The sequence below is a fragment of the Phalacrocorax aristotelis genome, chromosome 2 (assembly GCF_949628215.1).
Source record: "Phalacrocorax aristotelis chromosome 2, bGulAri2.1, whole genome shotgun sequence".
Taxonomy (NCBI): domain Eukaryota; kingdom Metazoa; phylum Chordata; class Aves; order Suliformes; family Phalacrocoracidae; genus Phalacrocorax; species Phalacrocorax aristotelis.
Window position 1 is genome coordinate 46,689,144 of NC_134277.1, and position 22,393 is coordinate 46,711,536.

The 22,393-nt window shown below is 38.2% G+C and overlaps 1 protein-coding gene across 2 annotated transcripts in view; it reads right to left on the minus strand.

The window, feature by feature from the left end:
• SNRK (SNF related kinase) overlaps positions 1-22,393 on the minus strand; it is a 45,918-nt gene that overhangs the window by 7,736 nt on the left and 15,789 nt on the right. Inside the window, exons 4-7 of one of the 2 annotated variants that reach the window (XM_075083321.1) lie at positions 7,473-7,614; positions 7,042-7,152; positions 4,732-4,944; positions 3,535-3,669 (exon numbers count right to left, since the gene is read on the minus strand). In XM_075083321.1, the coding sequence (XP_074939422.1) occupies positions 3,535-3,669; positions 4,732-4,944; positions 7,042-7,152; positions 7,473-7,614 (601 nt within the window). The remainder of the gene's footprint in view (positions 1-3,534; positions 3,670-4,731; positions 4,945-7,041; positions 7,153-7,472; positions 7,615-22,393) is intronic. The other variant, XM_075083322.1, reaches the window with a different exon arrangement.

The window sequence follows — 22,393 nt, forward strand, 5'->3', positions numbered from 1 at the left end:
TAAAGTCTAACAATTAACTCATGAAATTAAAACCAAAATTTTACAGAAAAATATGTGTTCAAAACATGCATCCTACAGTATCAATGTGCCGACAGAAACTATACTATTTGCCTTGTCTGTCTTTGGGTTGTTTTTTTTTAAAGCATATAATGCTGTAACTGAAAATACGGGATGCTTTGATAACTGGTTGCAGAGCAAATGAATGTATCAATACCAACTACATGCCAGAACCCCACTTCCCCCTTTAGTTTTACTGTATCACAAGCTGAAGCTTTGAAAATCTCAGGGAACCTTACTATAACAGTTTTTATTCATGTTTTTGTCAAACAAAAATTATGAAAAAATTAATAGAATCATAGAATACTTAAGGTTGAAAAAGACCTTTAAGATCAAGACAAACATTAACCTAGCACTGCCAAGTCCACCACTAAACCATGTCCCTAAGTGCCACATCTACACATCTTTTAAATACCTCCAGGGATGGGGACTCAACCACTTCCCTGAGCAGCCTGGTCCAATGCCTGACAACCCTTTCCAGGACAAAATATTTCCTAATATTCAGTCTAAACCTCCCCTGATGCAACCTGAGGCATTTCCTTTCGTCCTGTCGCTTGCTACTTTGGAGAAGAGACCAACACCCACCTCACTACAATCTCAGGTAGTTGTAGAGAGCGATAAGGTCTCCCCTCAGCCTCCTCTTCTCCAGGCTAAATAACCCCACCTCCCTCAACCTCTCCTCATAAGACTTGCTCTCCAGACCCTTCACCAGCTTTGTTGCTCTTCTCTGGACACGCTCCAGCACCTCAATGCCATCCTTGTACTGAGGGGCCCAAAACTGCACACAGTATACAAGGTAAGGCCTCACCAATGTCCAGTACAGGGGCACGATCACTTCCCTACTCCTGCTAGCCACACTAGTCCTGATACAAGCCAGGATGCTGGTGGCCTTCTTGGCCACCTGGGCACACTGCTGGCTCATGTTCAGCCAGCTGTCGACCAGCATCCCCAGGTCCTTTTCTGACAGGCACCTTTCCAGCCACTCTTCCCCAGGCCTGTAGTGTTGCATGGGGTTGTTGCGACCCAAGTGCAGGACCCAGCACTAAGCCTTACTGAACTTAATACAATTGGCCTTGGCCCAGCGATCCAGCCTGTCCAGATCCCCCTGCAGAGCCTTCCTACCCTCAGGCAGATCAACATTCCTGTCCAACTTGGTGTCATCAGCAAACTTTCTGAGGGCACACTTGATCCCCTTGTCCACATCATTGGTAAAGACATTAAACAGAACTGGCCCCAACACTGAGCCCTGGGGAACACCACTTGTGACCACCCGCCAACTGGATTTATCTCCATTCACCACCACTCTCTGGGCCCGGCCATCCATCCAGTTTTTTACTCAAAGAGTACACCTGCCTAAGCCATGAGCAGCCAATTTCTTCAGGAGAATGCTGTGGCAAAGGGTTTCAAAGGCTTTACTAAAGTCTAGGTGGACAACATCCACAGCCTTTCCTTCATCCACTAAGCAGGTCACTTGGTCATAGAAGGAGATCGGGTTGGTCAGGCAGGACCTGCCTTTCATAAACCCATGCTGACTGGGCCTGATCCCCTGGTTGTCCTGTATGTGCTGCTTGGCAGCACTCAGGATAATCTGTTCCATAACCTTCCCCGGCACTGAGGTCAGACAGACCAACTTGTAGTTCCCTGGATCCACTTTCCAGCCCTTCCTGTGTCACATTTGCTAACCTCCAGTTGGCTGGGACCTTCCTGGTTAGCCAGGACTGCTGATAAATGATGGAAAGTGGGTTGGTGAGCACTTCCACCAGCTCCCTCAGTACCCTTGGGTGGATCTCATCCAGCCCCATACGCTTGTGTCAGTCTAATCAGTGTAACAGGTCGCTCACCATTTCCGCTTGGATTATGGGGGCTCCATTCTGCTCCCTGACACTGTCTTCCAGCTCAGGGGGCTGGGGACCCAGAGAACAACTGGTGTTACTATTAAAGACTGAGGCAAAGAAGGCATTATGTATCTCAGCTTTTTCCTCATCCTTTGTCACTATGTTTCCCACCACCACATCCAATAAAGGAGGGAGATTCTCCTTAGCCCTTCTTTTGTTCCTAATGTATTTACAGAAACGTTTTTTACTGTCTTCTAATGGCAGTAGCCAGATTAATTTCCAGTTGGGCTCTGGCCCTTCTAATTTTCTCCCTGCATAACCTCACAACATCCTTGTAGTCCTCCTGAGTTGCCTGCCCCTTCTTCCAAAACTCATAAACTCTCCTTTTTTTTTCCACCCTGAGTTCCGGCCAAAGCTCTCTGGTCAGCCAGGCCAGTCTTGCCCCTCACCAGCTCATCTGTCAACACATGGGGACAGCCTGCTCCTGCACCTTTAAGGTTTCCTTCCTGAACAATGTCCAGCCTTCCTGGACCCCTTTGCCCTTCAGGAATGCCTCCCAAGGGACTCTGCCAACCAGTCTCCTTAACAGGCCAAAGTCTGCCCTCCAGAGTTCCCAGGGGAGCAGTTCTGCCGACCCCCTTCCTTACTTCTCTTGACAGCCCCCAACTGCCACATCACCCACAAGTCCTCCTCTGTTCCCAAACAACAGGTCCAGTGGGGCGCCTTCCCTACTTGGCTCCCTTACCAGCTGTGTCAGGACAGTTTCCACACACTCCAGGAACCTCCTAGGCAGTTTCCTCTCTACTGTACTGTTTCCAGCAGATATCTGGTAAGTTGCAGTCCCCCAGGAGAATGAGGGCTAGTGATTGTGAGACTTCTCCCAGCTGCTTATAGAATATTTCGTCAGCCTCTTCATCCTGGTTGGGCGGTCTATAGCAGACTTGCACAATGATATCTGCCTTGTTGGCCTTCCCCCCGATGCTTACCCATAAGCACTCAACCCTACCGTCACCATAATTAAGCCCTAGACCATCAAAACACTCCCTAACATACACAGCTACTCCAAATCTATTGCAATATCTTTAAATGGGTGATTGAAACAATTCACCAGTTTTCCTTAGACAACAGGCCTATCAACTGATATTAAAAAGAACATAAGCTACAGCTGTTTGCTCTAAGCTTGATTTAGGGGATGTTTGGCCCATTAAAAATCAATGCTAACAACTAAACCGTAACAGCAAATTCAGGGCTATTTCTCATTTTTAACTAATTCCCCATCAACATGTTTATGGATTATGCAACAAAATTTTTTACAGGGACATTACATACACAGTTTGTATGAGGAGCTGAAGGTCAATGAACCTGCCCTTTCTTAGTAGGTGTGAAAACTTACTACTTCAGATACAGACTTCAAATTGATAAGGGATTTTCTGAAAGTGTTAGGAAATGAAAATGTTATTGGTAACTGCTTTCTGAACAGCTTCTGAAGTGCCAACAGCACTTTAAAGACATTTAAAATTTGCAATGAATAAGTATTTTACTTTTTTTAAGGAATCACTTGACCAATTCAATAATATTCTCATTAAGCCAGGTTAAAAAGAAAAAAAAGAAAAAGAAACCATTTAGATTCCTGAATTCTCACCTGAACTGAGCTTTGATGTTGCTAGGGCTTGCAGATCTGGTCTGAATTTCTTTCTCTTGTTTTTCTCTCAGAATCCTTTCAGCTAGTAAGAAGTAAGTAGCAGTGATGTGATTGTATTTGTTTGTTTCCAATGCCCTACGGAAAATACAAAACATGAAATAAACCATAGATCTATTGTTTTTAGAAAACTGGACATGCATCTCACACCCTTTGCTGTACTTCTCATAGCAGGAAGAGCATATAGTTTTTCATGTTTTCACAAGAATGTCTTGGTTTTATTAAAAATAAAGGGCCAACAAATCTAGTACTTTCAGCTATAGTTGGATGAGGGTATCTTTAGAATACCATCCAAAAAAGTAATTCTTCCTTTATTAAACATTCTTTAAATGATAAAATTGTATTTCATTAATGTTATGCACCAATGGTGAGCTTTCCCACTGGCACCATGAAGTGCTAATATCTGTTTATGCAACAACTGGGAGGAAAAACCTTCATTATTGTAGGGCTGTCACATTAAATTTACAGTAAATTTAAGTTCATAAGCCAGTAAGCATCATTCAGACATTCAAAGAGAAAGAATTATACCACTGTTCTGCAGCTAAAACCTTAAGAAGCAAGACTGCTGCCTCCCCCCAACCCCAAACAGTAAGATAGTAACAGTTTTTCCACCTTAAACACAAATAGAAAAAACAATTTTAAGTCTTCATTTGATTTTGGGAATCTTTTAGAAATTTGGGGGTTTTGATCTATTAGAAAAACTATGTAGCTTTCTAGCAAGCTCAATGACTATTTTCCATCACATATCTAAAAGGAATATTTTAAATTAACAAAGATTCAGGTATACTGGAAACACACTAAGGGAAAGATGCTAGAATTTTATCACCTCCAAATATCCATGAGATATGAAGCACAAATAACAGGTTGTATTTCAAAGCAGTTAAGTTTACTCAATATGGCAAACGACCACAGGAATTGAACACTGTTCCAACACATTTTCTTGAAGTTTTTCCTAAGGTTGCATCCTCTTAAGTATTTCTCATCCTAGAATATCCTATCACAGAGCAAGATTGTAGTATTTTGTTTGTTAACTGAATGGCTTGATATTTAAACACTGAAGTACCCAGGTTCTTATGATGTTATTTAATCAAAAATGACAGATGCACAAAACAAACTGCATATAGAAAACTGACAACTTACTCCACTATTGTATCTCTGTCTGCAATATCACCGAGAACCATGCGTTGTATTATACTGTTGTGTTCCTCTTCAGACAGATTTTTATACGACACAAGAGGAATATTGTACTTCGTTGCAGGAGACGGGTCAACTCCTTGGAGCCACGCATGGTTTTCAATCTCTTCCAAAGATGCCCTTCGCTTCGGGTCTCTCTGCAACATCCGCGTAATTAGACTGCAAATAAAAAATAAATCTAAACAAAGTGCAAAAAGCAGCCATTTTAAGAGCAACAATGGGAAGAAGTTTTCTGCTGTCAGTCCAGCAGACAGACATCCAGTAGATCTTTGGAAGACTCTACAGTAAAACATCTCTACAGAGATGTGATGGGAAAGTATTTATTCTCAAAGGCATTCCAAATATTGCTGAACTAAACCAAACAATTTACTTATTAAAAACTATAAATATCATTAACTCTGCAGTTTTCATTTACCATGCTTAGATTCTTAACCTGATTTTTCTGGTTTGTTTTTAATAGGTCTTACAGTGCAACTGTCACAGATTGCCTACAGGCTGGTCTGTAAAGTAACAAATATAATTTTTTATTATTGCTGCTGTCAACAAGAATATGGAATGACAAGATAAGTAGAAGTATTTTATTCTGAAATAGCTATGAGACATTTGATTCTTCAGTATCCCCGAAAGAACAGCGATCTGTTCTATCCATAGAGAAAAAGAAACAAAACAAAGCACTATCTGGGATAATGAAGTGACAAATCTACTAATGGGTTGATACTGAGTGTTTACAAGTGCTGGGAAGGAAGTACATAAATTCCCCAAATAAAGAGAGAAAGATTACTTGATTAGCACAGCACATCTCTGTTCACTTACTATATGTGAAAAATTCTTGGGGGAGGTATTTTTGGCTTGCACAACAAACAGAACATGAATATAGAGTTTTGGGGCCATGGTTTCAATGAAATTTTATTGCTCCAACATGTGGAATGTAAGTTCTGTGGTTCTCGTCCAATGCTTTTTATTGCACTAACTATATGCCATGTAACTTCAAACTGCAAAGCCACACAAAGGTAATCACAATTTTTTTTTAAAGTGTGAGATGATGTATGTTATTAAAAATGGAGTTTAATTCAAACTTCTTGAAACTCTACTGAAAAAAAAAAAGAATGCCACATATATATTTAGTAGCTGTGGTCTCTGCCTTTACTAAAAGGAAAGGTGGGGTGAGACATGAGAGCCTTGTTTTGCTTTGCTTTTGTTAATATTATGACAGAAAGGGAACAAACTATATACTTCATTTCACTTTTTTTAAACTACACCTGTAGTAAAACCACACAAATGTACTACATGTGCCTCCTGCTTTAAGCTTGCTTATGCATCCCAAGCCACCAAGAATGCTTTAATTCCAAGCATAAAGTTTAAACATTCCCAGAGTCTCTTCCCTAAGAAAACCTAACCTACAGAGGACTTGGGTAACTGATCATACATTGTTGACACATTGCGTAGATAAAGCAGATCTACTTGGGCATTTAAGCAAATTAGCATTAGCCAACATGTTAAGCAAAAGGCTGCAAAAAAGTTTCCTGGCCTCAGCACAGCATGCAGCATGTCAAGAAATTTGCTTGATAGAGTTCACTGATAAGAGCTCTCTTAAACCTCTTCCTGTACACAAAGCTCTTCAAACTGTTGAGCACTGAGAGCAGCTTTTCCATGTTACTGGAAATGCTAGACACTAATGACAAGACAAAAACCAGCTATAGTATCATGTTATGCATTAGATTCCTGGACCACACAGATGACAGGTGAAGAGAGGAACAGTCATTATGACCACAGCTGTAACAAATTTCATTCTGTGTCAAATAACATAATCCTAGATGCTGCTCTAGTTTTTTTGATTGGACCAGATGCAGTTTTCAAGCATTAACTAAGGCATCTGGAATTTCACATTGAAAATGAAAAGAAACTCAATTGCAGAGTCAAGAACCCAGCCAAACATTGCAAAATAGTCTAAGTGATGCAACTGGGATATATATTAAAAGAACTGAAGAGGTCATTAACCAATAGGGAAATATTTCAAATATTGGAACATATCAAAAAAATAAAAAAAGCTGCAGTGAACACTGAAGAAAAACACCACATCCAAATGAGTCATGATTCCCAAGTGGCATGTGGTATTTGCAGACAGAATATTTTTCTCCCTTGATTGCCTAGAATGTTGCTTTGGAGTTACAATTTCAGGAGATAAGCAAAACTTGCTGTGATATCCTTGGGTTTTAACAACTTGTATTTTGAACAGAAGCCTATAGGAATCATTACCTTTTTAACACAATATTCTCAGCAACACCTTGTAATTTATCCAGCAAGAGTGGTGGCCAAAGCCCGTCAGTGGTGAGCAGTTCCTTCAACCATTTATAAAATGTGTGATAACTGAGACACATAAAAGATACATTGTGTAAAATGAAAATGAAGCGTCACACAAGTGTGGTACAAACCCACTGGCAAAAAATATAATGGGATTAACCTTCATTAAGAAGCAACACAAAGAATAAAAAACATGCAATACCAGTGCCCAAAAAACTACTCAATCAATGTGAAGAAATACTAACAAATAAGCAAAGCAGTAGGCATAATATCTTATTAACAGGCAAGGAACATTCCACATGCCGATAATATGGCATGGAGAACTCCCAAAGGTAACAAGCATCCACTTCTTTGAATGCTTCCAAGTTCTGTAGTACTGTACTTACTCTTTACATTCTTTGGACACATGAGGTGGCACTGTGTATTTGCAGTCCATTATCATAGTCAGAGTTTCACTGTCATTTGCTTCTTGAAATGGTGGTTGTCCGCAAACCAACATGAAGAGGATGACCCCCAAACTCCATATATCTGTAAATATATAGTACATATTTTAAAATAACTGTAGAGAAAACAGACATAATTGCCATCAAAACTGAAATATTGTTGAGATGCATACAGGGGTGATTACTGCACTCTTGATTATGAGCATTACTTATGGAATTTGCAATTCCACTGAAGTACAAAATATAGTAGCTCCACTGTTTGACAGCTTCTGTAGTTTTAGAGGGGAAAAAAATTATCAGAATTCATGACTTCAAGGATGCATAACAGTCTGAGATGCAAAACAACTTTGACAGGGAAGTGTTAGATAAAGCTGAAGATAAGCTGGTCATTCAGAAGGCAAGAATTCATTACCCTTTTCTTCATAGGTAGGCACAGAATATTAGAAGAGATTTGTATTCAAAGCATGCTCCTTTTTGAAGGACTAGCACAAACCATTCTCAGTATTGTTTACATGTTAGTCTATGAAGTTAGAAGTTACAAATAAACTCATTTATTTCAATGAGACTGAACTAGACATTTTTCCTTCAGTAGTGTTGCTGTAAAGAATTCTTTGCTACTTGCAATGGTAAATAATAAATTAAATCATTTAGGTAAAACTCCCTTCTTACACCAATCATATTACAATGTGTGGGGTGGTTTGGTTTTTTATTTAAATATCCATCAAACATAACATAATGAACAGTAACCTCTATTACTTGTAGAGTTTTCTTGTCTTCGTGTTTCCTTCCAATTCCTTCTTGTGTAAAATAAAACACATTTAACAACTGTCTTGTGCTTCTTTTTTATCTCTTGGTATGTAGTTTCACTGGGGAACTTCTGGCCATGAAGCCATTTATTAGTTGGTTTCTACTTACTGTAAAAGCTAATATGTAGTTCAAATCTTTATTAAGAGTTTGCCTAGAAGAAAATATTTCACCAGTCTCACTGCACTCAATATAAGAAGTTTAAACGTTGAGAAATACACCATATCATACAAAAACCCAAATAAATAGCTCCAATATACGCCTAGAGAAAAGGCCACGCTCAAACTTCAGCTACAACTCCATGCTCTGGAAATTTCAAAGGCAATTTTAGGTCTTACACCCTACCATTTCACAGATCTGCACCCAGTAAAACCAAACCAACAGCTGAAGTGATAGAAATGAACAGGCAGAAGCCTCCTGAGGTCAGCAGGGAGAGCAGCTGGCAGTGGTCTAGGAAGCAGAGCACACCAGCTCTGTCCTCGAAGAGCTTGCTGGAGGGAACCGCACTAAGTTACCTCTCCAAGTGCATCTTGCTTTCTGTGGCCTACTCAAAATACTTGACATGCGTTTAACACTGGGAGATAGCTAGAATTTTATTTAATAATGTAAATCACACACATTCATCCCTAGAACAATTACTCATTTTGCTAGTTATAACCCATTCTTCATATGGTTTAGCTGACAGAGGAAGAGAAACACTACATGGTAATTTTCTCTAGAGCTCTAATTCGTAGTAAGTGTATGCTATTATCTCAGACAATTATTTGATTTCTGTATGCTAAATAGGACCTCGATCCTGTAAGGTACTGAGCATTTTGAGGCCGGTACACCATATCATGCATACCTGCAAATTCAACATGACTGTTCACAAGCTTAAGATTCAATAAATGCTTTAATATTTCGACAGCCTGATGCCAGAAAGCTGAGTGTCTGGAACACAGGATTTTAAAAAGGCTCACAAGACAGAAAGGTAGTTTCACCTAAGAGGTACACCCTTAATTTTGTAAAGCCACTTATGCTTTTTTCACTGTTCAGTTTGGAAGAGGCTAAAGAGTTTTGGTGCATTATTTAACTCCCACCACCCAACAGATCACAAGAACTCGTTTTTTGCAAGCACAAAACACACATGAATTTACGCACATCTATGAACAGCCATCTTTTGGCTATCGATGTCCTTCCTAGATTTTTAACTTTGCCTAGAATTTATTTTGGGAAACGATCTATCCTAGTATTCTGTTCGATACTCTCCCCACAATAAAACAGAACAGAATGCTTCACGTCTCCTTTCAGCATGAAGTATTTTAGAAGAATCCACAGGGTATTCATAATTATAGACAAATTACATTTGCTGTAATAAAGCAATATACATTGGCTAAACTTAAGCCAGGAGAAAAATATTGGGGAGGGGAGCAATATAATTAAACCGTAAGTTAAAAGTAAGCATATAAAAAGTTTAGACAGAAGGAAAAACATGATATTCTAAGAAATCAAGCTTAAAACAATGAGTCCTGAGAAAAGGACAGCAGTCACAGTAAGACAACAATTAAGTTCCATGAAATCATCATACACAGGAAACCCTAGCAGACCTTGAAGTTTCAACTGCACTGAGTAGATACTGAACATCCTTAAGTATTTTCTTTTAGAAGGTAGTCTCCTAATCAGTCTTATATTTTACACACATGGCTTCTTTTCTTGGATACACATACACTTTTCTGTACTTCAGTTTGGAAGGACTTGTGATGACAGATACTGTTTTAGTTTTCCAAAAGTTTAGATGAATATGCACGTACATTCACTTTATAAAAATAAAAACCTTTTCAGAAGCAGAATCCAGCTGATCCTCTAAATGCAAAACAACTATTTTTTTCTATAACGCAGTGTCCAGTTAGATATCAACCCATATGTTTTGACAAATAAAACAGTAGTTACTGATTAGCCAGCACATAAGAGAATTTTGTATATTTTTCTGTCACTAGTTACTATATTTTCCACTCCATATCCACAGGTCTTTCCAGATATAAGCTGCAAATGGTGAAGTGAAACAATTTTTTCTTTATATAAAACTGCATGAAAAATAGAATACAAACTCTTGTTAATATGCACTGAACTGCTACTGTATTTCATTGTATCATGCACTTTGTGTTACTAAACAGGTATCATGTGTATGCAGAAAGTTTTGTTAGAAACTAAAAATGGTGCTTTAAGATCTTTTGACCTTGTGGTATAATCCAGATATTCTTACGCTCTCAGTGAACAGCACTAGGGAGGCAAGAAGTACACTTTATCTCCTTCTTACATACTGCATGCAAAGCTTACCATTATATTATTCTGACAAATGTGTGTTTTGTTAGCCTGACAGCATAGCAGACGCTTACTCTGATGTGGCCAAGAAGCAAAAGTGGTCAGAAACAATTACATGGCTTTTATTCTCACTGTATTTTTATAGGTGTGGCTGAAGAACAATTTCATTGCATCTGCAGTCATGGCTACTACAGTGACTCAGCTCAGGGCATCAAGGACACAGCTGAGCAGCCTAAGCAGACTTAAAAGTATACTAATAACTAGGAAGCAAGAAAATAGTGCGCCTGAGTAGGTCTAATCTACATCTGGAGACTGAAAACAAAAAAATCCCTGGAAGACTTAGTGCAGACCTTATCATGTCATATGACAGATGTCACCTTGGCATCATCTTCACAAGCCCTCATCAAGGGCCAAGGATCATATTATAGAATTAGAGACAAGTGTTTGGATGTATGTAGGTGCACTAAGAGGACATGTTCAAGGGTTCTGTCTTGTCCCTTCATGTGCAGACAGGGGTTGCTCCCTAATCTGTTCTCTGTGCCATGGTTTAAATAGACCCAATCACTTGTTTGCAACCCCACATGCAACTAAAACAAACCAACCAACCTGATGAACGATGCAACATCTTTAAGGTGGCTCGCTCTCTCTGATCAACTGCAAGTTGCCACTTTATTAAAGGTAAAGGTACAATGGAAAGTGTACATGTTGCTACAGCTACAGCTAACCAAGTTAAAACTTACTTTTTTTGTGCTGCCGCCCCTCCCACCCCCGCAAAGTAACAAAGCTTACTTAGTGAATCTTTCAGCAGATTTTGTCCTACGTACAAGAGAATCAACCGTACAGATCTTGTGATCACAGGTGTTTGCAGAAGTTTTTGATGCTTTTTTTTTTTTTTTTGGACTGCAAAAGTAGTGTGATGGCCAAGCTCAGAGCTGCTACATTTTGCCATCCAGTATTTCAGGCAACACTCTATGGGTGTTTGCATAAAAAAAAAAAAAAAAGGATATGAACACTTACTGAATCACAGTAATTAGGAGGGGTGTTGCCAGCAGGTCAAAGAAAGTGATCCTTCCCCTCTACTCGGCACTGGTGACGCCCCACCTGGAGTTCTGTGTCCAGTTCTGGGCTCCCCAGTACAAGAGAGATATGGGCCTACTGGAGAGAGTCCAATGAAGGGCCATGAGTATTGTTAAGGGACTGGAGCATCCCTCCTATGAGGAATGGCTGAGAGAGCTGGGACTGTTCAGCCTAGAGAACAGAAGGCTTGGAGGGATCTTACCAATGTATATAAATACCTGAAGGGAGGGTGCAAAGATGACAAAGCCAGGCTCTTTCCAGTGGTGCCCAGTGACAGGCCCAGAGTTAATGGGCACACACTGAAACAGAGGAGGTTACCCCTGAACATCAGGAACCACTTTTTCAGTGTGAGGGTGACCGAGCACTAGCACAGGTTGCCCAGGGAAGTTGTGGAGTTTCCATCACTTCATTGGAGATATTCAAAAGTTGTCTGGATGCAGTCCTGGACAACTGACTCTAGGTGCTCCTGCTTGATCAGTGGGATTGTACCAGATGACCTTCACAGATACCTCACTGGAGTATCCAGCAGCAACAGGAAAACTACACTTCCTTTTGCCCATCAGAAGCAGCATATTGTAGGTGTTTGAGAAAACGAAAGCATTACACAGCACAGTAAGAACTAAAATAACATTGATAGTGTGAACACACAGAACTTGAATGCTCCATTTAAACCAGAACAAGGCTGTCTCAACTTGGCTATAAGACACAACAATCGTCATACCAAACACAGTGTGAAAGAAGTGGTAAAAAAAAGCTGACAGAAAACAGGAACCACTAAATAAAATTTTCAAAGTAAATTCATTTGAAATATACAAGTGCTGCAAGAACAATGGAAAAAATGGAACTATATAGAAGTGGATTATTCACTAGTATTTCAAACTACCACAATTATTCAGTCAACAACTGCATGCAATCATAACAAAATAAGAACAGTAACAACAGTATCTTGCCCTTCCCAACCTACCAAAAAAATTTCACATTGGCACTTTTTCTAAGACACACACAACGCTGGATGAAATTTAAAAAATAGGATTTTAATTGCAGAGAGATCTGCCAGTAAAGTTTCCAGGAAAACAGGAACTCCTGTGAGTTCTGCATTATGAAGTTTTTATTTTGCATGTTTTGAATGCCACTTATAGCTTGACATAGGTAACACCACCAAAAAGCAGAAATCTCATTTTTGTAAAAAACATCTAAAAACTTAAGGGTTAAAAGTCTTATTTGTAAATATTTCTTCTAAATTTAAATAGGTGGCCTACACTCTCAGCACGCAAGTCAGTTTAAACATGTTGGCTTGTTAGCCTTCAGAGTAACTCTAAATCCAATGTTTAGAATCTGAAATAGTCAAAGCAGATATTCCAAAAGAATTAGTTAATGCCTACATATCATTTTGAAGATTTAGAAGATCAACAGTTAAATGACTATACAGTACATCTAGAAGAAATGCTAATGTTTGTACCTGATTTATTAGTTTTAAGCCATTCTATACATGCAAAAAATCAATCCTGTATCTGCACTTTCCACTTTTCTCTACTGGAGATCCATAGCTGCATATTTTTCAGTCAAATGCAGAAAATATACTGCAAAAAAAGATTGAAAGAAATTAAAATGCTTTCTCTTCAATGATACAATTTTTGTTCACACATTTAATGTAATAACCACACTAGAGTTTGGAAAATTCTTGGTTTCCAAAATAGCGCCATCTAGCTGAGAGGGGCAAAATGCAAGGTCTTTAAGCACAGCTGTCTAAGAAATCAGTAAAGGAGAATCAGAGATTATTTTATTATAGTGCTTATTTACCAAATTTTAGTATTTCCCCAAACAATACACAAAGCCACACACAGGACTGTTCATTACCATACTGTTTTGTGTTGCCATAATCAGCACTGCTCTATTATTATTTCCTATTAATAAAGCAAAAACTCATCTGTCCTCTGGATCCCAAGGAACCTACGGAAGACGGAGACGGTGTGCACTCAACTGATCAAGTGCTTTGATCAACACTTGGTCAGTACACACTGCCCATTCCTGTGCTGCGTCCTGCTGTTGCTGATTTCTGCTCACATGCTAGGTACAGCAAAGGGGGAATAACTGCTTCTGCTGGGGAGACCACTTCCACCAGCAGAGCAGACAATGGCACCTTGACCTTTCATTTCTAAATCCCAAAGAGTGTTCCTACCCTATTACAAAAGCGGGTTTCACTCAGAGTGAAAGCCTCAGTCAAGATCTAGTGATCTGATTTGGTCAAAAGTGTCAACTTTGACAAAACAGTTGTGCAAGCAGATTAGAAAGATACTGGAGCAGCAGTGAAATAAGAACCTGACATCTCATCAAAGCAAGGCTTCTAGAAAGAAGTAGCATCTCTTATTAGACCAGCTAATAACTGGGCAAAGGGGGAGGAAAAATAACTCAAGGTTTAAAGGAATAGAAGTTTTTCTTTAGATCGCCATCACTTGTGAAAACACACTTTTTAGTGAAGGCAGACCAAATAGTATGTTCTTAATTTGGTATACCTTATGTCAACTCTGGGGATAAATCCTAGCTGAGACAGCTTCCTGCTTTCACACATTATTAGAAGCTGTAGTTATACATTTAAAAGTACAGACATCATCTATTTACTTTTTTACCCATTCATTGAATGGCACTGGTTCAACTAAGGGTTGCACAAGCACCAAAGTCTAAAACAAAAACACACAAAGGAGAGTGCAGAACTGTATAGACAGGATCTGAATGTAGAGCAAGAGTGCTTTTTCAAGACTTGTTAAAGGGGCTGCACCATTTTAAAAAAATCTCACCTGCAGTGCAATGCAAATAGTTTGACATGCAGTGTACACAGTAAAGAACTCTGCAGATCTGCCTATCCTCCACCTTCACACCCCTGGCATATCATTTTAAGATAATATTAGCTGTCATGCTATGTTAATGCTCAAAAAACCCGATCAGGTTTTAGACAAAACCTTTAGATGTAATAAATTTAATATCGGATAGTTTAACCAGATAAAGGAGGTTTTGTAAGCAAAAGTCCTTGCTTGGGGCCAATGAGTCAGCATACATTCGCAGATATAGTCCCTTATCACAGCTCAGAACTCAGGTGCCAATTCTAGATTTGAGACTCTTAACTGAAGGAACACAGGGAAGAGAAGGGTTAGAGACACATTTTTAGAAGAGCAGGTTTAAACAAGAATTTATTTTTCACAATTTCAACAATTTTTTTACTACTCTTAATAATAAGCAGTTAAAGGCTTTATCGAAACTGTTTACTTCTCCCCTCCAAGGGTCATCTAATTTGCTCTCTGCAGAAAGTTGATGGGAAAGCAGAATTTAGGCCTGACATACTGCATGCATGTAGCACACTTATAACGTGTAAAAATTCAAATAAGTATAGTGATGGAAGGCACACTTGTACACTGCAGTGGCCAAAATCAAGGTCTCTTTCAAAAGCACAGTGACGATCTCAAGATGCAATTTAGGCTTTAAATTTGGTGCTAGTAACTTGAAACTGCCATTGCTGTAAGAATAAAATAAGAGAGATTAGAACTTTTAAAAAGCACTAGCTAGCTGCAATAGAGAATATTTTATTGTTTTTAAAGCCATTAAATAACGTTGATCAGGAAAGGACCATTCAAGCAGGATTCCCAGAACCATGACAACCAGGGCTGTTGTGTACGCAACTTCCTTACATAACATGAAGTCCCTGCCATAGAAACCAAACAACGTCATTAGCTGTCTATGTTATGCCTGTTTTAAAGACAGGGCAGTCAAACATCTGTTATGTTCAAGTTTGTACACGAACAAAGGATATCCATATTCATCTGCTTAACCACTGAGCTGGGGTTTACCATTTCGTTAGCTGTTTACTGCTTTCTGAAGTTCCCGATTTACTCCTAAAGTAAGCACCTCAGCTTTCAGAAAGTTACAGTTTATATGACACAGGGGATCCTTACAGTGTAAGAACTGCTCAAATTTCTGCCATTCCTCAGAAGTCAGACTACTTGTCACACTTTATATATGCTATGTGAATTTGTAATTTTAAGCAGCTAAAAATCCATACTAATTTTGGAATAGGCACATTTGCATTTAACCACATAAAGTAATTTGAGTCCGTTTAATAAAAGTTGCTTATTTCAGACCTTTATGGGAAAAATTTTTTTTCCTCCTAACTTAAACGTAGAACTGCTTAGCAGTTTACACAGTATATATTGCTCAGTGGATAAGACAGATCTTTCTACAGAAAGTCTGCTTCTTCAGAAGTGATTTGTAATACTGAGTAAATTTAGTCAGGTTTTACACATTTCTCATTGGAATGTTTACTATAACAGATGAACACAATGGTTATCTTCCACTAGAAGCCACTTAACAGGCAAAAAAACCCAAATCAACTTTTATGGAGATGACAGAAATGTTTATTCTGCCACTGCAAAGGTATCAACAGACTAGATAAATGAAGGATGGAAACGGACCCCGATTTCCAGCATCACGGGCAATTACTCTAACCATTATCTTAAGACATTAAAGAGAATGTCATCGCCACTGCTGCTACAACCTCTTCAGAGCAGATTTGTGGAAGAAAGCCAAATCCATAGAAAGCTGTTGAAGACAAGCCTTGAAGGAGACTCAACACATTAGCACTTCAATATCAAGTTCTTCTATGCGGATCTAAATATGAAAATCTAACGTAAAGATCATCAGCATCTCTGCCCTCTGGGCATGTTCAGGGCTAGGCAGCAACTGGGCAGTATCTGAAGACTGCTGTTTTGAACTTGAACACAAAACCCCATCATGAACTACTTGGATTGGAATTTAGTGGTGGAACCTTAATCAAGCTCAGGAGTAGGTACAGGCTGATAAGTCATGAGGCTAACAGTGGCAAGCATGCTTGCTACAAGTTGAAATTTAAGATCTTGTTCACAGCATAGTCTAATTTATGGCATAGCTTCACATAATTGTCTGAAAAGCCAAAACACAGTTTCAGAGTAAAAATTCATTTGACAAGTCAAACACTGCAGAAAATGAGGATTCTATTAAAAACAGTGATGAAAAATTACATACTACAGTATAAAAGGATAAAAGCTGGTATCATACTACTGAATTGTTTGAACAGTGCCTGCTATATTGTTGATATACTTGTGCTTCAAAAGGAGAATAAGAAAAAAGTATTTTTAACCCTGTATAAGCTAAGAAGCTTTAAAAAGTTGTACCCCTTGTATAGAACGTCAGTAGCAAGATAGCATAGAATAATTTTGTGTTAACGATTTTGGCATTTCTGTGCTTTGCAAGTATTTTTACACTACCGTGTGCCGACTGGTAGCAAATGTGGAAGATGCTCAAACTGGACCACTTGTAAAGTTTGAAGAGTATGGGTAAGGAACAAAGATTATTATTTTTTTTTTAAGATACTCAATTTTTAGTTGATTGAACTATTCTTCCATTCCTTACCTTTTCATGAAAAAGGCTTTGAACAAACTTGTGTACTGACCTCTCTAGTTTTTAGAGATGCCACCGCCTGTCAATTCAGCTTTTTTTTTTTTGGGGGGGGGGGTGGGTGTCTTTGTAAAATGGGATTTATTTTTCCCTTGCAGAAGGCTGAGGAAGAGATCATCCGCAATCAGTGCTAACATTTTTAAAACTAACAGGCAGAACTGGCTATTCTCCTTGCTTTAAAGCACTACAAAGCCAATTAAAATTACTACTAGAACACATAGCAGAAAAGAGAATTAAAGTCTTTTCCTGCACCATCCCTCCAAAAAAGAGCATAAATAGCAAATGGCATTTAGATAAGCTAATTATGAAAATAATTTTCTATCTGATGAAACAGTCTCCTCTATATATGTTATTTTATTTGACTAAGACATGATCATCAGTAACTAGTCTTATGTTTGGAAGAGATTCTTGTTTTCATTCTATCTGGCAACTAGTACTTATTTTTCCCTGAAGACAATAGCATGTGTTTTGCTGGTTGCATAAAACTATTAAAATACAGACAAATAGCTGTTCTTTATTTTTTAGTAACCACTGCATCTCAAATTTCAGTTAAGGATATTTTAACAAAAAACACCACCATTGAAAGGTCTTGCTGAACACATGCCACTGCCTTTATTCCAAAATAGTCTGTTTTACTCTGATTCATCAATCCTGCATTTAGAAACGCATTCTTTCTCTTTTGGTTTCTGTTGCTTAGCCACATTTCAGAAGTTACTGAATCCACGTTAAAAACACAAACAAACCCAGCATTTTCTGCATGAACTGACTTTCCAGTACTACTACTCCAGAAAATAATTAGACAGGATAAAACCCAATATTACTTAGTTAAACGTAGAAGGAAGTTTTTCTCTCTATAAAACTTGTTTTCAAAATCATTGGACATGTCCAAGTCTATACAGCACATACAACTTGTATACACGTTTCACGGCAATGTTTTTGTCTTTTTTTATATCTATAAATACTAAAGACAGTTTAAGAAATTTAAGAAATCCTCCATATTTTCTGATCAACTATCTTTTCCTAAATGATTTAGCTGTCAAATGTATAATTTGTCCTTTATTTATAAAAATTAACATCTTAGTACAGCTTTACACAAGTGCAAAACTTGAGCATCTGGTTTATAACTAAGTAGTATACCATTGCTTTAGGTCCCACCAGATCTGTGTTGCCAAATTAGTCAGCCATAGGCTGAACATAAGTAATCTGAATATTTGCTTGCAAGATACATGAAATGAAGCTCCCTGGTTGTGGAGATGTATTTATCATAATGAAACCTTGCTCCACAACAGCAGTTTGAAACATTATGAAAGCAGTTCTCCCATGAACACTGCAAGATGACTAAGAAACATCCCTATACTTAAGTTACAGTTTAGCTGATATTGTAGTAACTGAACACTATCTTGACAGCTTTTCCTCTGTCGTTTATAAATTATTCTTTGCTTTGCCCAGCAGTTTACTGATGAATGCATTAAAACTTTTGCATAAAGTAATACAGAATGCAACATAAAATATACTTCATAAATATTAGCCAGCACAGATTTACTGAGAAGTCATTGGGATCACGGACTCCCACCCTTCATTACAGCCTTGTCACATCATAACTTCACTTCTGAATACAAGGCTCCGATACCTGTAGCATAACACCCTCAATTTGAGACATTAAAAGTATCTTCTTGTCACCCAAGTAATTCGATGGGGGGGGGAGCAGAATCAAAGGATAGCGTACTACATAAAAATTGGACTCCCCTTTCACTAAAAATAATTTTTACTACCTGCATACAAACTGCCACAGAACTTAAAAATATATTCTTTGTTAACATGACATGACTATCCTTAAGACCTAAACCTTCTAAAAGTTTTCTACAACTAATTCCTTAAGTTTTCCCCTTCTAAAAAGTATAAAAAGCTCATTTTTTATTTTTTTTTCCAAAGTTGACTCAGTATTTTCAGCAGTGTGAGGGTACACAGCACAGCAAAGAGAAGGCAGAAAAGCATGGCCACTAACACGAGTACCCAGGAGGAGAAACCAGCACTGAAATACACAAGGTACTCACAGCAATGCCTTCTGTTTTGCTTCAAAAAGTATTTGAAGCTGGAAAAGTAGAGCACACAATTCTCCTAAAAATGCACTGGCAATGATACTTGAATTTCAGTCAAATGAGTTTCTCTCACACGGAAGGTGAAGTGAGCTAGGCCAAGCTGATCTAACCTAAACTTGCTAACAGAAAAGAGGGATAGGTCCCACCACCTTCCCCCAGAACTCTAGTCAAAGCTGCATGCTCTCTTCACTTCCTTCGCACCAGCTCTTCCACTCAGTGCTAAAGGAGCAAACAGTTCTGCTAACATGGCCAAAGTTAAGCCTGCAGAAAAATTATCATCTAACTTGACTGAAAAAACGTTAAAATCAGTTCATCGAGTGGTCAGCCATGCAAAAGGGTGCAGCACATGAGAATGGGTAGCTCTGCACTGACACAAGCAAAACGGAAGGGCCTCTTACGCTGGAAGCAGCTGAGTATTGCACTCTTTCAGCTTTCTGCACACTTACACTTTCAAGCTCATTCTGTAATACATTTAACTATAACTCTTATAAAGTGTTGCAATACAACATTGAAGAGGGAGATTTTCAAAACAAAACAATCAGTGGAAAGCTTTTGTAGGAATTTTTGCTTTTCATTTCTGTCAAATTTGGCTGTAATCTGATTTTGAGCATACTGAAACTCCAAAATACCGTCCGGTATGCTAAATGATTCAACACCATATATGGTTTGCAAGTATCTTATCAGTTGTGATTTGGTTTTTTTTTTTTTTTTTTGTTAAACTGAAGTCTGTCAAATCTTATATTCAGCGTTTTTGTAATGTAAAAGGTTACTGTACATACCCACTGGCCATTATGCTTATATTAGTCATTCATTTTGTGAATATAGTGCTATACACAACCAGAAACATGAAAACTGGCTCCACACAGGCCAGGTCGGGTCATCAGGGATACTTAGCTATGCTCAAGGACCAGGTAAACGTGGCTGAAGCTTTGAAAGCCCACACACACTACAGCAATACTATAGGCAAGTAAGAAGCCCAGCAAATGCTTGATGCAAACACAAAACAACGTGGGATCATTCCAACCAAGACAAAATAGGTCTAAAAGCATTATCTTCTCAGGAACGGGAAAGGTACGCATGACAAATCCTGTTTCCTTTAATAATCAAAAATATATGACTAGATAATGAATACATACATCCGTTATTATCTTACCATATTGTCAGAAGATATGCAGGTTCAAGTTGTGCAAGAAAGCCAACATCTAACTACTAAACTAATGAATGTTATTCAAGTGACTGTCCTCTGCAACTTCGAAGGCAGCAAGCTGGATTTGGACTACAAACTGCTAGTTGAATAGCCCTGAGCTACAGTCACCACGATATTCTTGTTAGTCATGTTTATGAGGAACATCTTGCCACCATTCTCTTGGTGTTCCTGTGACGGCAGGCTACAATGCTAAATTGTGATGATACCTACAATGTTATTTGTGCATTACAGTACCTTTTTAGAGGCCTGTGTTAAATAGACAATCCCAATCTTAAAATCTTACTCTGTCCATGTCTCATCCCCAGAAGGATGAATTTACTCTTCAAATGATTCCATGCACCTACGAAATCACATACAGAATACCCGACTACAATAATAAAAACCTATCAGAAGTATCACTGTCTTCCAGAATTACTGTAGCCTACACAGCACTTAATGCTTTGTAGAGATGCCAAGCAGTTAAAATAGAACTTGCTCTCCTCTGAAAGAATCAACTAATCTGAAGAACTGTAATTAAGCTTCATCACCTAGGAAAGAGGCAATTTCTATTTATTCAATGATCCAATCTCTGTTGATGCTGGTAGAGCAAAGGGAAAGGTATTACTAGAAGCATGCTTTATTCTTTCTCATCTGTAGTTATCCACTTTTCAATACTGCTGCAGTTTATCTATTCTACCACTGCTCTAAACAGAACTCTGTCTGATCTAAAATAACATGTCCATTTGATTTACAAAATGAACTTTATGTGCAACAACAGCCCTCTCACTTTCCTGTGACTAGAACAAATTTTAATTAAGTGTGAAAAAAACATGGAAGCTACAAGCAACAGAACTTCTCATTATTTAACTCAGCTTTTTGAAAAGGCCTGGGAACATATGATCATTGCTTAATATTCCTCTTGCATCATTTTAACTACAGCCTTAAACACAAAAGGAAATGAGACACCTAAACTAACTAGTCTTTTTTTAAAGAGTGAAAACTTTTAAGTAGCATCACAAAGGAGAGATTAATCCCTAAACTAGCTGAAACAGTTACCTTTCCATAAAGCAAGCTTCTCCATGATATTTATTAAGCATATAATTTAATATAAGACTTGCCCTGAATATTTCTGCTCTTTGTAGCAAAAAAATATAAAGTCTTTTCCTTTATATACTCACTCTAATATTATTTATAAGACATCAGAAAAGCCATGTTTGTGGCAAAGGTCTTTGACAAAAAACCCATCATATATCTTGATCAATTATCCTTACAATAATTTTTGCTAATATAACAACAATTTTGGAAAAATGAAAACAGGTGTGGGGGTTTTAAAATATTATCATGGATTCAAATGTACCTTAACATGCACCAAGTATAAGCAGGGCAATTCTTTTTAATTTGGCATTTTAGTAAATCAAGTTGGTTTTTAAGCAGATGCTCACAAAGGGGCAGGACCATGTAGTTGCACTGGAGAAAGTATGACCTCCTTTCTCATAAGCAACTAGCTTTTACATTGGTTCAGGTACAGTGTAATTTTATCCTAACTGGCAAAAAACCTTGCCATTGTCAGTCATTATTCTTGCAATATTAATAGCCCTAGCTGGCCAATAGCTGAAGGAGTTCATAGCATTTCACCAGTATTTCAGGCTATATATATAACCTTGACATTACTAGCATCAAAAGGTAACTGATGTAGTATCTCTTCTTTTGGAAATGTCTACCTCCCAATTTACACATACTCTAGTCCACAAGTACGACCTCATCTTAGTATGAAAGTTTATCTTTAAAGGTTAAAGAAGGTTTGCACAAGCTGATTCCTCAGTTGCATAATTACATGGTTAGTGATAAATTTAGTAAACATACATTCTTTTAAGATTCTACATTTAAGAGTCCATTTGGGGAAATGGGGAAGGAGA